The 16570-nt window shown below is 40.6% G+C and overlaps 1 protein-coding gene across 1 annotated transcript in view; it reads left to right on the forward strand.

Annotated features, from left to right (window-relative positions):
* Positions 1-16570, forward strand: part of CNKSR1 (connector enhancer of kinase suppressor of Ras 1) — a 144344-nt gene that overhangs the window by 47329 nt on the left and 80445 nt on the right. Inside the window, exons 7-8 of the mRNA XM_073616135.1 lie at positions 4282-4341; positions 14089-14157. Of these exons, the coding sequence (XP_073472236.1) occupies positions 4282-4341; positions 14089-14157 (129 nt within the window). The remainder of the gene's footprint in view (positions 1-4281; positions 4342-14088; positions 14158-16570) is intronic.

The following is a 16570-nucleotide window of genomic DNA, read 5'->3' on the forward strand; positions in this document are numbered from 1 at the left end:
TCATGGACATCACTGGCTTGGGCTCAAGTAAGCATGGGGGGGGGGCTGCACCCTGAAGGTTTTTTTTACCTTTTATGCGTAAAGATAAAAAACATTCAGCCTTTAGAACCCCTTTAAGGCCATGGAAGACTGTGGATGCCTCCATGCCCATCTGCCAAAACCTTGCCTGTCTAAATTAAGTTCAACCAGAATCCAGCCAGACAATGCCAAAACAGTGGCCAACATCCACTGTCTGGGAGACCAGTAATTGTACCACTAAGAGAAGCAGACTTGATTTTTGGGTGGAACTGCATGTTTGGACCCTGTGTGCTGTCCACATCACAAGCGTGAAATAAATTGGCAGATGGACTTCAGTGTCTGTATCCAGGGGAATTGTCGCTCCACATGGAAGTTCTCCAAGTTCTTGCCAAAAGCAGGGGTGTACCAAATGTGGGTCTTCTGGCATTTTAGATACAGTGAGTGAAAAAAGTATTTGATCCCCTGCTGATTTTGTACATTTGCCCACTGACAAAGAAATGACCAGTATATAATTTTAATGGTAGGTTTATTTTAACAGTGAGAGACAGAATAACTACAAAAAAATCCAGAAAAACCCATTTAAAAAAAGCTATGAATTGATTTGCATTTTATTGAGTGAAATAAGGATTTGACCCCTTCGCAAAACATGACTTAGTGGCAAAATTTTTGTTGGCAATCATAGGTCAGATGTTTCTTGCAGTTGGCCATCAGGTTTGCAGACATCTCAGGAGGGCTTTTGTCCCACTCCTCTTTGCAGATTCTCCACGTCATTAAGGTTTCAAGGCTGATGTTTTGTAACTCGAACCTTCAGCTCCCTCCACATATTTTTTATGGGATTAAGGTCTGGAGACTGGCTACGCCACTCCAGGACCTAATGTGCTTCTTCTAGAGCCACTCCTTTGTTGCTTTGGCCATGTGTTTTGGGTTATTGCCATGCTGGAATACCCATCCATGACCCATTTTCAACGCCCTGGCTGAGGGAAGGAGGTTCTCACCCAAGATTTGACGATGCATGGCCTCATCCATTGTCCCTTTTTGATGCGGTGAAGTAGTTCTGTCCTTTTAGCAGAAAAACACCCCCCAAAGCACATAATGTTTCCACCTCCATGTTTGACATTGGGGATGGTGCTCTTGGGATCATATTCAGCATTCCTCCTCCAAACACAGCGAGTTGAGTTGATGCTAAAGAGCTCGATTTTGGTCTCATCTGACCACAACGCTTTCACCCAGTTCTCCTCTGAATCATTCAGATGTTCATTAGCAAACTTCAGACAGGCCTGTACATGTATTTTCTTGAGCAGGGGGACCTTGTGGGCACTGCAGGATTTTAGTCCTTCACGGCGTAGTGTGTTACCAATTGTTTTCTTGGTGACTATGGTCCCAGCTGCCTTGATCATTGACAAGATTCTCCCGTGTAGTTCTGGGCTGATTCCTCACCGTTCTCATGGACATTGAAACTCCACAAGGTGATAACTTGCATGGATCCCCAGACCGAGGGAGATTGACAGTTATTTTGTGTTTCTTCCATTTGTGAATAATCACACCAACTGTTGTCACCCTCTCACCAAGCTGCTTGGCGATGGTCTTGTAGCCCATTTCAGCCTTGTGTAGGTCTACAATCCTGTCCCTGACCTCCTTGGACAGCTCTTTGGTTTTGGCCATGGTGGAGGGATTGGAATCTGATTGCTTCTATCTTTTATACAGGTAACTGAGATTGGGAGCACTCCCTTTAAGAGTACTCCTAATCTGAGCTTGTTCTCTGTATAGAGAATACCCGGGGCCGGAAATCTTGCTGATTTGATAGGGGATCAAATACTTATTTCACTCATTAAAATGCAAATCCATTTATAACTTTTTTTAAATGCGTTTTTCTGGATATTTTTGTTCTTTTTCTCACTGTTAAAATTATAGACCGATCATTTCTCAGTCAGTGGGCAAATGTACAAAATCACCAGGGGATCAAATACTTTTTTTTCCTTCACTGTACAACAGCAAGCTGAGCAGGGTTCTCACCAGGTCCATGCTCTGGAGACTCTGTAAGATCAGTTTCACCTGATCGATGCCTTTCTTCCTCTACAGTTATTAAAGTGTCTGAGTTAGTGGCCATGTTTTGGTTTTGCCTTTCCTATTACAAGATTCCTGTACAAGGTTGTCCTGAGGCATAAGCCTCTTTTCTCACTCTTTCCTCCTTCTACCTCAACCAGCACATTGTCCTTCTCACCTTATGTCTTGCTCTGAAAAAATTCATAAGTAATTTTCTCCCTGATGTCGCTCTTTATGGTACCTGCAGTGATAGTCTACCTCAGCTGCAGCCTCTTATCAGCCACTCTGTTCTTCTTTTTTCCTTTCCCAAGGTTTCCTCGGGGGGCCTCCCTGCTTCCTACTTCTCCTTTTGAGCCTTTGGTCTAAATGATAGTTGGTGCTTCAGGGCACTTCAGCAGGCATCTGTTTCTCAGATTTGTAAGGCGGTCTTCTGTTCACACTTTTTTTTTTTTTCAACCAGGTGTATGTTTCTGCCTAATCTGATGCCATTTCTTGACCCATTTGTTACGTTGGCCTGTTGGTATCGTTCGTTTGTCTTGCATACCCCTCACTTGGGCTGCTTTTGGACATCCCATTGTTTAAACTTGTCTTGTACTGTGACTGAATTTAAACCCCTAGAGATAAGTGGAGTAAATAGTAGCGCTCAAATAAATAAATAAAAAATGAAAAAATAAAAATGAAAAATTAAAAATGTGCTTATGAAAGCAATGATCAATCTAAATGAACAGTAAAGGTATATATGTGTGAATATTGACAATAATACCCTCATTGAAAATTAGTCACAATATAAATGTGATCTGACAAAAAAGTTATTGGTGAACACTGTGAGCAAACACCAAACTCTGATTTTCCTTTTGGAGTGTTTTTTTGGCCTGCATTGGTTTTTACACATGTGAGTGCAATGGTGTGCGATGGTTTGAATTTTTAATAAATTTGCTGTACTTTTTCACACTATTTGGAGCATTTTTTTCATTTTCATGTGGAGCAATCACTTGAGGAAAAGGATTTGTTGCATTTACGCTCGCTATTTGGAGATCACGTTTGGAATCTGGAGATCACATTTTAACCCCCAATAAGTGTGGGTTGAGGCGAGTTATGCCAAACACGAGAGTGGGAGGCAATTGTAGCTGGTGAGTGCAAATCTTTAAGTGGGAGTGGAAGCACAAACATTGAGGTGTGGTGGAAGATCACAAAGAACAACCAAGTTTTCATTTATAGATTTTTTTTCAGACCATTCTTCGGAATATTTATGAACTTTATGTCAACACTTTATTCATTATTTTCACATCTGTCACAGGGTGTGTTATTTTGATTATTATGTGATATATGATGTGTTTGCTCACAGTGTTCACCAATAACTTTTTTTTGTTAGAATATATTCACATGATATGAACTTTATGTTAAGATTTAATTTATTATTTTCACATCTGCCACAGGTTGTGTTGCTTTGAACATTATGTGATAGGATGTGTTTGCTCACAGTGTTCACCAATAACTTTTTTGTCAGATCACATTCATATTGTGACCGATTTTCAATGAGGGTATTATTGTCAATATTCACACATGTATACCTTTTACTGTTCATTTAGATCGATCATTGCTTTCATTAGCACATTTTTATTTTTTTATTTATTTGAGCGCTACTATTTACTCCACTTATCTGTAGAGGTTTAAATTCAGTCACATATTTGTTACATATTAAGTGTCAGCTATAGTTTATTTAAATTATACTTTTCTTTGGGGGGGGGGGAGTTTTACCTATAGTTGTACTTTAATATATTTAAAAACGCAAAAAAACAAATTTTATGACTTGACAGTAAAATCCTTTTTTGTGAGACCATAAAGGACACTGCTCCCTCTCCTCTGTTCCTTCATGATAATTGTATTACTTACTACAAGGCTGAGGCTTACTGGATGTGAAAGGGGTTGTTTGGGAATGTCCCTGTGGGTTTTTTTGCAGGTGTCCAATTACCTGAAGGTAGCTACATCTTACCCATTGTTAAGGCCAAGATCCTGTGTCCTATATTGTAATTCAAGAAAAGTATTTTATTGGCAAGTTAAAAATTATATTATTGTAGAAAGGTATTTTAAGCCATTTTTGTTTTATAGGATTGCTGCTTTACATGTGAATTACCTAAGACTGATAGTGGGTTTCCTCAGGGAAAAATATTTGACTATTGTCGTATTTTAAATCATTAATGACTTATTTTTATGTCTTAGGGCCTTGTAATTAAATCCACTTCTTCAGGACAGCATTTTGTTGGCCAAACAGTACCAGAGGTCAGTTTCAATCACTTGCTACTAGCTGCAAATACATAAATGGAAATGGTTACTGATAACTGTGGGTAGAGCTGATTACGTGGTGTATGCTGTTTGGTTAGTGCTCTGTTTAGAGCTAAAATGACACTTTGTTGTTCTAAAACCAGTATGGTGACATTGTTATTGCCTCTTGTTCACACAAATCTTGAGTTTTATATAAATCGCAAATGTACCTGTTACCTGCTCTCTCCCATGGTGATGGATGTTGGCTACTGCACATATACAGTTAGAGCAAAGCAAACGGCATGTCCCTAGCAGCACGTGAACTGTGAATTAAAGTAGATGTAAACCATACATAAATTAAAGTGGTACTTTAGTCAGAAAATTTAAGTCCTGCTAGTTCACTCTAGGCTGGCTCCTTTTGCAGGTATATACTATACTGTTTAAAATCAGGTAATACACTGTTTCACCCTCCTCTGCACATGCTCAGTTGCTCTCTATTTTTAGCCCTTTTTGGGCACTGCTGAATTTGTAGAGGCCGATATGCTGACAACTTTTTTAACCACTTCAGCCCCGGAAGGATTTACCCCCTTCCTGACCAGAGCACTTTTTACAATTTGGCACTGCGTCGCTTTAACTGCTAATTGCGCGGTCATGCAATGCTGTAACCAAACGAAATTTGCGTCCTTTATTTCACCACAAATAGAGCTTTCTTTTGATGGTATTTGATCACCTCTGCCGTTTTTATTTTTTGCGCTATACACGGAAAAAGACCGAAAATTTTGAAAAAAAATGATATTTTCTACTTTTTGTTATAAAAAAAATCCAATAAACTCAATTTTAGTCATACATTTAGGCCAAAATGTATTTGGCCACATGTCTTTGGTAAAAAAAATGTCAATAAGTGTATATTTATTGGTTTGCGCAAAAGTTATAGCGCCTACAAACTAGGGTACATTTTCTGGAATTTACACAGCCTTTAATTTATGACTGCCTATGTCGTTTCTTGAGGTGCTAAAATGGCAGGACAGTACAAAACCCCCACAAATGACCCCATTTTGGAAAGTAGACACCCCAAGGAAATTGCTGAGAGGCATGTTGAGCCCATTGAATATTCATTTTTTTTGTCCCAAGTGATTGAATAATGACAAAAAAAAAGAAAAAAAATTACAAAAAGTTGTCACTAAATGATATATTGCTCACACAGGCCATGGGCATATGTGGAATTGCACCCCAAAATACATTTAGCTGCTTCTCCTGAGTACGGGGATACCACATGTGTGGGACTTTTTGGGAGCCTAGCCGCATACGGGGCCCCGAAAACCAATCACTGCCTTCAGGATTTCTAAGGGCGTACATTTTTGATTTTACTCCTCACTACCTATCACAGTTTTGAAGGCCATAAAATGCCCAGATGGCACAAACCCCCCCAAATGACCCCATTTTGGAAAGTAGACACCCCAAGCTATTTGCTGAGAGGCATGTTGAGTCCATGGAATATTTTATATTTTGACACAAGTTGCGGGAAAGTGACTATTTATTTTTTTTGCACAAAGTTGTCACTAAATGATATATTGCTCACACAGGTCATGGGCATATGTGGAATTGCACCCCAAAATACATTTAGCTGCTTCTCCTGAGTATGGGGATACCACATGTGTGGGACTTTTTGGGAGCCTAGCCGCGTACGGGGCCCCGAAAACCAATCACCGCCTTCAGGATTTCTAAGGGTGTACATTTTTGATTTCACTCTTCACTGCCTATCACAGTTTCGGAGGTCATGGAATGCCCAGGTGGCACAAACCCCCCCAAATGACCCCATTTTGGAAAGTAGACACCCCAAGCTATTTGCTGAGAGGCATGGTGAGTATTTTGCAGCTCTCATTTGTTTTTGAAAATGAAGAAAGACAAAAAAAAAATTTTTTTTTTCTTTTTTTAATTTTCAAAACTTTGACAAAAAGTGAGGTCTGCAAAATACTCACTATACCGCTCAGCAAATAGCTTTGGGTGTCTACTTTCCAAAATGGGGTCATTTGGGGGGGTTTTGTGCCACCTGGGCATTCCATGGCCTCCGAGACTGTGATAGGCAGTGAAGAGTGAAATCAAAAATTTACGCCCTTAGAAAGCCTGAAGGCGGTGCTTGGTTTTCGGGGTCCCATACGCGGCTAGACTCCCAAAAAGTCTCACACATGTGGTATCCCCGTACTCAGGAGAAGCAACAGAATGTATTTTGGGGTGTAATTTCACATATTCCCATGGCATGTTTGAGCAATATATCATTTAGTGACAACTTTGTGCAAAAAAAAAAAAAAAAAAATTTGTCTCTTTCCCGCAACTTGTGTCACAATAAAAAATATTCCATGGACTCGACATGCCTCTCAGCAAATAGCTTGGGGTGTCTACTTTCCAAAATGGGGTCATTTGGGGGGGTTTGAACTGTCCTGGCATTTTATGCACAACATTTAGAAGCTTATGTCACACATCACCCACTCTTCTAACCACTTGAAGACAAAGACCTTTCTGACACTTTTTGATTACATGAAAAAATTATTTTTTTTTTGCAAGAAAATTACTTTGAACCCCCACACATTATATATTTTTTTTAAAGCAAATGCCCTACAGATTAAAATGGTGGGTGTTTAATTTTTTTTTTTTCACACAGTATTTGCGCAGCGATTTTTCAAACGCATTTTTTGGGGAAAAAACACACTTTTTTAAATTTTAATGCACTAAAACACACTATATTGCCCAAATGTTTGATGAAATAAAAAAGATGATCTTAGGCCGAGTACATGGATACCAAGCATGACATGCTTTACAATTGCGCACAAACGTGCAGTGGCAACAAAATAAATACATTTTTAAAAGCCTTTAAAAGCCTTTACAGGTTACCACTTTAGATTTACAGAGGAGGTCTACTGCTAAAATTACTGCCCTCGATCTGACCGTCGCGGTGATACCTCACATGCATGGTGCAATTGCTGTTTACATTTGACGCCAGACCGACGCTTGCGTTCGCCTTAGCGCGAGAGCAGGGGGGACAGGGGTGCTTTTTTTTTTTCTTTATTTTTTTTTGCTTTTTTATCTTATTTTAAAACTGTTCCTTTCATTTTTTTTTTTTTTTTTTAATCATTTTTATTATTATCTCAGGGAATGTAAATATCCCCTATGATAGCAATAGGTAGTGACAGGTACTCTTTTTTTGAAAAAATTGGGGTCTAGACCCTAGATTTCTCCTCCGCCCTCAAAGCATCTGACCACACCAAGATCGGTGTGATAAAATGCTTCCCCAATTTCCCAATGGCGCTATTTACATCCGGCGAAATCTAAGTCATAAAATGCTCGTAGCTTCCGGTTTCTTAGGCCATAGAGATGTTTGGAGCCACTCTGGTCTCTGATCAGCTCTATGGTCAGCTGGCTGAATCACCGGCTGCATTCTCAGGTTCCCTGTTGAGACAGGAGAGCCAGAGAAAAACACGGAAGACGGTGGGTGGGGGGGGGGGCATTCTCTCCCACTGCTTGTAAAAGCAGTCTAGAGGCTAATTAGCCGCTAGGATTGCTTTTACATGAAAGCCGACCGCTGGCTGAAAAGAATGATACCAAGATGATACCTAAACCTGCAGGCATCATTCTGGTATAACCACTCAAAGTCGTGAATGGTGTACCTGAAGACAAAAAAATGGTTAACAATAAAGCACAGTAAACGGTAAAGTATAAAAAATTGCATACCTGAAAAGCAAACATGATAAAACATAATAACAATAAAACATTGCAGAATAGAATACAGTAAAAAAGAGCAGAACAATAGAGAGAGAGAATAGAGAGAGAACAATAAAACGACAACTATTATTTTTTATTTTATATTTTTGTTTGTGTGTTTTTTTTTTTTTTTTTTTACACTTTTTTTTTTTTTTTGTAACTAACTTTTATAACTGTAACCGGTTCCAGGTTCGGGTCTCTCAAAATGCGATGGCATCTTGGGAGACCCTGTGAAAGTGTGTCCTAGTCTGTACAATGCTGTACCCTACGCTAATACTCAACTAGTGAATGGTAGCGTTCAAAACATTCACCAATGCAAAGACCAGGATTGTCAGGACAGGAGGGACAATAATAGCGGGTGTCACGCCTATATCCGTGCTTGCTGCAGACACAACATCTTTTTTGGGGGGGTTCGTTGGGTAGGGGTACTCGGGAGGACATAAAAATGCCTCTCATGCAGCCGACTGCCTTTGGTTGAGGATGTGAATGGGGGAAGTACGGGCGCTGCAGAAGTGGTGGGTTCCCAATTAGGATTGGCGAATGCAGCAGGAAGGGCATTATGGGCACGACGGGCCTGTGTTTGTCTTTTTGGTGGCAGCGGGACACTACTTGTGCTTGCCACCTCACCAGCTTGAACTGCACTTATGGAACTCGCCACGTCACCAAGTGTTACTGCAGTGCTGGTTTGACTACGACCGGGGTGTACTAGGCCGCTGGCGCTTGCCAGTTCACCAAAACGCTACCAAAAAAACTGTTAACGATCGCAGGGATCAGGCCTGACTCTGCGAACACTGCAGTTATGCATTTAGTGTTTTGTAAGTGACAGTGATCGATCGATACTGCACTTGGGTGGGCTGGGCTGGGCCGGGCGGAGGGGCAAAACGCAGGTGCTAGCAGGTATCTGGGCTGATCCCACTAACACTGCGTTTTTGGGAACCCTAAACTGCTGGGGACGCCAGTATAGATCTGATCGGATCAGATCAGATATTGATCAGTTCAGATACTATACCACTAAGGGAGGTGTACGGTGCGTGCGTGGGTGTTAGCGCTACTGGCACTAACCTGACGCTGCCTGGGGCTGGTGCTTGCCAGTTCACCAAAACGCTACCAAAAAAACTGTTAGCGATCGCAGGGATCAGGCCTGACTCTGCGAACGCTGCAGTTATGCGTTTTAGTGTTTTGTAAGTGACAGTGATCGATCGATACTGCACTTGGGTGGGTGTGCTGGGCTGGGCCGGGCGGAGGGGCAAAACGCTGGTGCTAGCAGGTATCTGGGCTGATCCCGCTAACACTGCGTTTTTGGGAACCCTAAACTGCTGGGGACGCTAGTATAGATCTGAACGGATCAGATATTGATCAGATACTATACCACTAAGGGAGGCGTATGCTGCGTGCGTGGGTGTTAGCGGTACTGGTGCTAATCTGACGCTGCCTGGGGCGACGCATATCACCGCCGGGCGATCAGGGGGCTAAACCTTTATTCGGTAATAAACGGCGGGTGCCCTGACACTATAAAAAATAAACGAACTAACCAGCGCCACCCGTAACGGTTATACGGTGATCAGTGGTGAAAGGGTTAACTAGGGGGCAATCAAGGGGTTAAAACATTTATTAGATAGTATATGGGGGTCCCTGTCGCTATAAAACGCTGACGGCGAACCTAAATATTTACGTCCCTAACTAGCGTCACCAGCGACACTAATACAGCGATCAGAAAAATGATCGCTTAGCGACACTGGTGACGGGGGGTGATCAAGGGGTTAAAACTTTTTTAGGGGGGGTTAGGGGGGTATCCTAGACCTAAAGGGGGCCTAACACACACTCATTGCCCTAACACTGTAACTGTCACAAACTGACACCAATACAGTAATCAGAAAAAAAAAAAAAACCTGCTTGGTGTCAGTTTGTGACGGGGGGGGGGGGTGATTGGGGGGGGATCGGGGTGTTTTGTGTGCCTGGCATGTTCTACTGTGTGTGTAGTGTGTTGGTGCACTCACATTACAGTCTTCTCTCCTCGGCCCGGAACGGAAAATACCGAGCCGAGGAGAGATGACATCATTTCCTCTGCCTCTGTGTACAATACAGAGGCAGGGAAATGATCCCATTGGCTGGGAGCGATCGCGAGGGGGGGGCCACGAATGGATGGCCTCCCCCTCACCACCGATCGCCGGGGGAGATTTGCCGACCGCCGCAGGCACCGGGGGGGGGGGGGGGGGTCCGATCGGACCCCCCACCCGCGGACAGGCAAGGACGTACCTGTAAGTCCTTTTGCCTGCCCGTGCCATTCTGCCGACGTATATAGTCGTGCGGCGGTCGGCAAGTGGTTAAAGAACAATTAAACCCTTCTACCTTTTACAGCCAAGCAAGCTGCTTCTTTTTGGCCTTCAACTGCCATGGTGCTGCACATGTGATCAGTTATGACAACAATCATTTCATGGTTTGACAAGCAAATGTGACAGTTAGCAATCCTGGCATTCCAGGAATGTAACAAATTTTTTTAAACCATTAAGTTGATTAGTTTAATTTAGTTCCACTTTATAATTTACTGCTGTTCAGGGGCTCTGGGCTTCAGCAAAATGGCAGCCTCCAGCAAGAAGAAACAGGAGCAATGCTGGAGGCAATTTACAGCACACACTAATTTTGGTAGTATAATCATTCATGTGGAATGTATGTGGGCTGTGGGGAAAGCTAAATGCAGAAGGTTTTATAAGCTAAAAAAACTTCTGCCTTTACAACCACTTTAAACTTCATATGGGATTTAGTAATTGAATTACATATACTTTAAATGCTCATCTTTTAGACCAGCTGCAAAATAACTACTCTGGCTGTGCCTGCTTATATAGTTGGTGGCTACATAACATGCAGGTCAAATACCGTCTTTACTGGCTTTCAATTTATATGTATATTTACTTTTAAAGTTATTTGACTGGACTTCTGTCTACTGAACAAAAACACTCAGAACAAGTACCGTACCCATTGGCTTCATTGAATAGACACCAGGTGACAAAATCTCACTTGCATTGCCAGTAGCGTCCACCTAAAGCAGTCATGGTAATGTGAATTTGCTCTTCTTTTAATTAAGATTACATAAAATACAATGCAGCAAGTGGTGTGAAAGTCTAAGGCCTCATTTACACGAGGTGGACTCCGTTTCCACGGAGCTTGCCTCGGTCCGCCGGCTCAGCGGGAGAGCTCTCCGTTGATCTCCGCTGAGCCGGCGGATGACAGGTCCCTCTCTGCTCACTGAGCGGGGAGGGGCTTGTCAGGTGCAGCTGCTGCCTATGGAGGGATCGGATGAAAACGGACAGAATGTCCGTTTTCATCAGATCTCACCCGATCCGATCCGCCAGCGATGGATCTGGACGTAGGGCCATCCGTCTGTTTTTAACGGATCGGACGGGGTGGGATGTCAGTGGACATGTCTCCGCTGACATCCGTTGCTCTATAGGCTAACATGGAGCGTCCGTTCAGGTCAAAATTGACAGGCGGACCTGAAAGGTCCGATTGTGTGAAAGGGGCCTAAGGCAGAGGGAGCAGTATTCTAGGGTGAGGTCTTCTTGCTATTTTTGGATGAATACAAAGTGTATTATTCCACCATCTGCCAACAAATGCCAATTTTTGTTGGACTCTTCCTTTTACAGTGCCTTGCAAAAGTATTCACCCCCCTTGGCTTTTTACCTATTTTGTTACATTACATCCTTTAGTTCACTGTTTTTTTTTAATCTGAATTATATGTGATGGATCAGAACACAATAGTCTAAGTTGGTGAAGTAAAATTAGAAAAAATATACATAAAACTATTTTTCAGAAATAAAAAAATGATAATTGGCATGTGCATATGTATTCACCCCCTTTTGTTATGAAGCCCATAAAAAGCTCTGGTGCAACCAATTACCTTCAGAAGTCACATAATTAGTGAAATGATGGCCACCTGTGTACAATCTAAGTGTCACATGATCTGTCATTACATATACACACCTTTTTGAAAGGCCCCAGAGGCTGCAACACCTAAGCAAGAGGCACCACTAACCAAACACTGCCGTGAAGACCAAGGAACTCTCCAAACAAGTAAGGGACAATGTTGTTGAGAAGTGCAAGTCAGGGTTAGGTTATAAAAAAATATCCAAATCTTTGATGATCCCTAGGAGCACCATCAAATCAATCATAACCAAATGGAAAGAACATGGCACAACAGCAAACCTGCCAAGAGATGGCCGCACACCAAAACTCACGGACCGGGCAAGGAGAGCATTAATCCGAGAGGCAGCACAGAGCCCTAAGGTAACACTGGAGGAGCTGCAGAGTTCCACAGCAGAGACTGGAGTATCTGTACATAGGACGACAATAAGCAGTACGCTCCATAGAGTTGGGCTTTATGGCAGAGTGGCCAGAAGAAAGCCATTACTTTCAGCAAAAAACAAAATGGCATGTTTTGAGTTTGCGAAAAGGCATGTGGGAAACTCCCAAAATGTATGGAGGAAAGTGCTCTGGTCTGATGAGACTAAAATTGAACTTTTTGGCCATCAAAGAAAACGCTATGTCTGGCACAAACCCAACACATCACATCACCCAAAGAACACCATCCCCACAGTGAAACATGTTGGTGGCAGCATCATGCTGTGGGGATGTTTTTCAGCAGTCAGGACTGGGAAACTGAGTTGAGGGAAAGATGAATGGTGCTAAATACAGGGATATTCTTGTGCAAAACCTGTACCACTCGGTGTGTGATTTGAGGCTAGGACGGAGGTTCACCTTCCAGCAGGACAATGACCCCAAACACACTGCTAAAGCAACACTTAAGGTGTTTAAGGGGAAACATGTAAATTATTTGGAATGGCCTAGTCAAAGCCCAGACCTCAGTCCAATAGAAAATCTGTGGTCAGACTTAAAGATTGCTGTTCACAAGCGCAAACCATCCAACTTGAAGGAGCTGGAGCAGTTTTGCAAGGAGGAATGGGCAAAAATCCCAGTGGTAGGATGTGGCAAGCTCATAGAGACTTATCCTAAGTGACTTGGAGCTGTGATAGCCACAAAAGGTGGCTCTACAAAATATTGACTTTAGGGGGTGAATAGTTATGCACATTGACTTTTTCTGTTATTTTGTCCTATTTGGTGTTTGCTTCACAATAAAAAAAAAAAAAAAAATCTTCAAAGTTGTGGGCATGTCCTGTAAATTAAATGATGTGAATCCTCAAACAATCCATGTTAATTACAGGTTTTGAGGTAACAAAACACGAAAAATGCCAAAGGGGGTGAATACTTTTGCAAGGCACTGTAAATACAAAAGGTCTGCAACTCTGTCAGGCAAAGATGACAAAGAGCAAATTCCAGTGAACCATACCAATTCCAGAAAAAAAGGTGTCCTTAAAAAAAATAAAAATAAATAAATTACAAACATAATGCAATTGTTTGGTTCATGAACTAGAATGGTGTATAGTGCAATGAGCGTTGCTAAGCATACTATATATAAGCATAATTTACAAATAATCACATGTAACTGCTACCTCTGAGTTATGGAGCACCTGCACTATTGTTATAAATATAATGCTGGGAAAAAGGTGTATAAAGAAGCTGACATGTCATGTTCAGATGTAATTAGTATAAACTTTAAACTTAAACATCTTTAAAATAAATATTGAGAAAGCTTCAAGATAGAAATATGGACGTTACCAGTGCCGGAGGAAGTTTTTCTAGGAAACTGACTTTCTTGATGTGGTCAAATTTGCTTGCTAGTTTAGAGGCACATTACAAGAAAATAAACAATGGTTTATGGAAAGGAAAAACACTTCAAGTAAACAATTTTAGATGCTAAATCACTTTTGTGCTTTTCCCTTTAGCATTATTATGCTTTATTTTCCTGTATGGCTTGTTTCCATGTGGATTGCAGTTTCAGGTTGTTTTGTGGTGGTGTGTTTTTTTTTTTTTTTTTTTTTTCTTTCTCGCTCGTTCTTTCATGTTGTTAGACCTGTCTTTTATGTGTAACTTTTCACTTTCATTCTTGTGTTTTAGTCTGCAGCCAGAGAGTGTGAACAAATCCTTCCAGGAGATGAGATCATTAAAGTGAATGATCAGGTTGTGGTAAGTTCAATAAAGAGCATCTTCTAAATCTGTTGGCAATCAGAACTGGTAGATGTAAAGAAAAATGATTTGAAGAGGGAGACTCCAACAAGCATTTCACTATTATAAATTACAGAAATCTTAAACCTTCTGCTGCAAAGGGGATCAGTGCGTAACCAGGTTGCATTTTGCATCCTTCAATATTTGAAATTTTTTTTGGATATGATAAAGATCTGATTGTCAAGTGTAACATCAGGCATACATTGCAGATAAGGGGATCGGAGAACTATAGAGCAGGAAAGTGGGTAAGATAAGAACATGGAATATCTGACAAAGAACCTTTAGCATGCTTATGATTTAAAATTGAGATCAATATCATTGTTGTTTTACACTGAGAAAGGACAAGGATGCAAAGAAAATATGCAAAAGTTACTTTTATATTTGGGTAGGAGTGCGCCCTAATTGGAAAAACAAAATATGTTGAGGCTTCATTCTATCCCTTGACACCTCATGGACTGCAGCAAATATAAAGCAGAATACATTTAAAAAATAAAATAGTCCGAACTGGGTATGTAAAACTGGATGTGTTAAAAGATTATATAGATACATTTATTCTGATCCATGCACCATAAATATGTCAACTGTGCAGAGGAGAAATATAAGAATCCTGCTGATATCTTGCAGTCTCTTCTTTCTACATGCATTCACCTCAGCAATGGCTCCATGGGATTTCTCCAGGTAGGTTTCCTGATGGTAGCAACAGTTGAAGTATATGAACAAGTTCATTCCTTACAGGAACACCAGGAATTGTTTTTTGAGAGCTGCCAATTAATTTTAAGAAACATTGTTTTTTTAAATCATATTAACATGTTAAACACAAATTGAGATTTGGTGGTTGGACTTGAATACTCTTTAAGTTACTTTTTTTTTTTTTTTACTTTGTAATATGAAACATAACCACTAAATACTATATAGGAGCAATTCTGACCTAAGCTGGTTACTACAGTGGATCTAAAAGATCTACACACCCCTGTTTTAAAATGTCAGGTTTCTGTGATGTAAAAAACATGAGACCAAGATAAATCATTTCAGAACTTTTTCCACCTTTTTAATGTGACCTATAAAAAATTAAAAAATAAACTGAAATCTTTTGGGGGGGGGGGTAAAAATAAAAAAATGAAAATATGATTGCATAAGTGTGCACACTCTCTTATAACTGGGGATGTAGCTGTGTTCAGAATTAAGCAATCGCATTCAAACTAGGGTTGCACCGATACTACCCTGTTTCCCCGAAAATAAATAAGACCTAGCGTGATTGTCTGTGATGGCTGCAATATAAGCCCTACCCTCCAAATAAGCCCTAGTTAAAGTCCTTGTAGGTCTTATTTTCAGGGTAGGGCTTATTTTCAGAGAAACGGGATAGGGCTTATTTGGAGGGTAGGGCTTATATTGCAGCCATCACCGACAATCACGCTAGGTCTTATTTTCGGGGAAACAGGGTAGTATCGGTACCGAGTATTTGCACCCGTAACGGTACTCGTGCAAATGCACTAATACCTGAAACCAATACTTTCTGGCTCGGTTCTTTGAGCTGTTAGCGGGTCTCCTCAGTGTTAAAGAAGTCCGGTAATTGGAGCTGTCAAAAAAAAAAAAAAAAAGCAACCGGCAATGTTGACAACATTGCTCAGCCCTGAAACACTAAAATAAAAAGAAACATTGTTTCTTTTTGTATATTACTGTTTCTTCATCTGCAGATCAAAGGGATGAACAAATGTTCCTCTGTTTAACCCCTTAATAACCCTTTTATTTACTCCAATCAGCCTTAATTAACTCCCTATTCTCCTCCATTTCATTATTATTTTCCTGCTTTTTTTTCTTTTGTTCATGTCAATTGTTTATCGTTAATAAAATAAAAACTTTTTTTTGTTTGCTTTGTTAGTGAATATTTTTACACACATATATTCACATATATTTACAAATTTCACACTGAAAAAGCGCTAAGTTAAAAACAAATCTATTTATTTCATTTGTAAATAACTTTTCAATGCTTTGCACCTAGAGGTCAACCGATATATCGGCTGAAATTTGGTGTTTTTTACTTAATCGGCATATGCCAATTGTACTGATAAAAAAAGGCCGATATAACTTCAGCATGACTTGCAAATGACTTCTGTAATAGAAGTCAATGCAAGTTGCCTGAAATCTTCTGTGAAGACTTCTCTCCTCTCTGGGCAGCCTGGCAAGTCTGATAAAAAGAACCCGAAGAGATACAATGTTTACGCTTATGAATGAACTGAACTCCAAAGCTCTCAGTTTAACCCCCAAACATTATTTATTTATATATATATATATATATATATATATATATATATATATATATATATATATATATATATATATATATATATATATATAGCAGAGACCCTAGGGCGAA

Source organism: Aquarana catesbeiana, linkage group LG02, assembly GCF_042186555.1.
Source record: "Aquarana catesbeiana isolate 2022-GZ linkage group LG02, ASM4218655v1, whole genome shotgun sequence".
Lineage (NCBI taxonomy): Eukaryota > Metazoa > Chordata > Amphibia > Anura > Ranidae > Aquarana > Aquarana catesbeiana.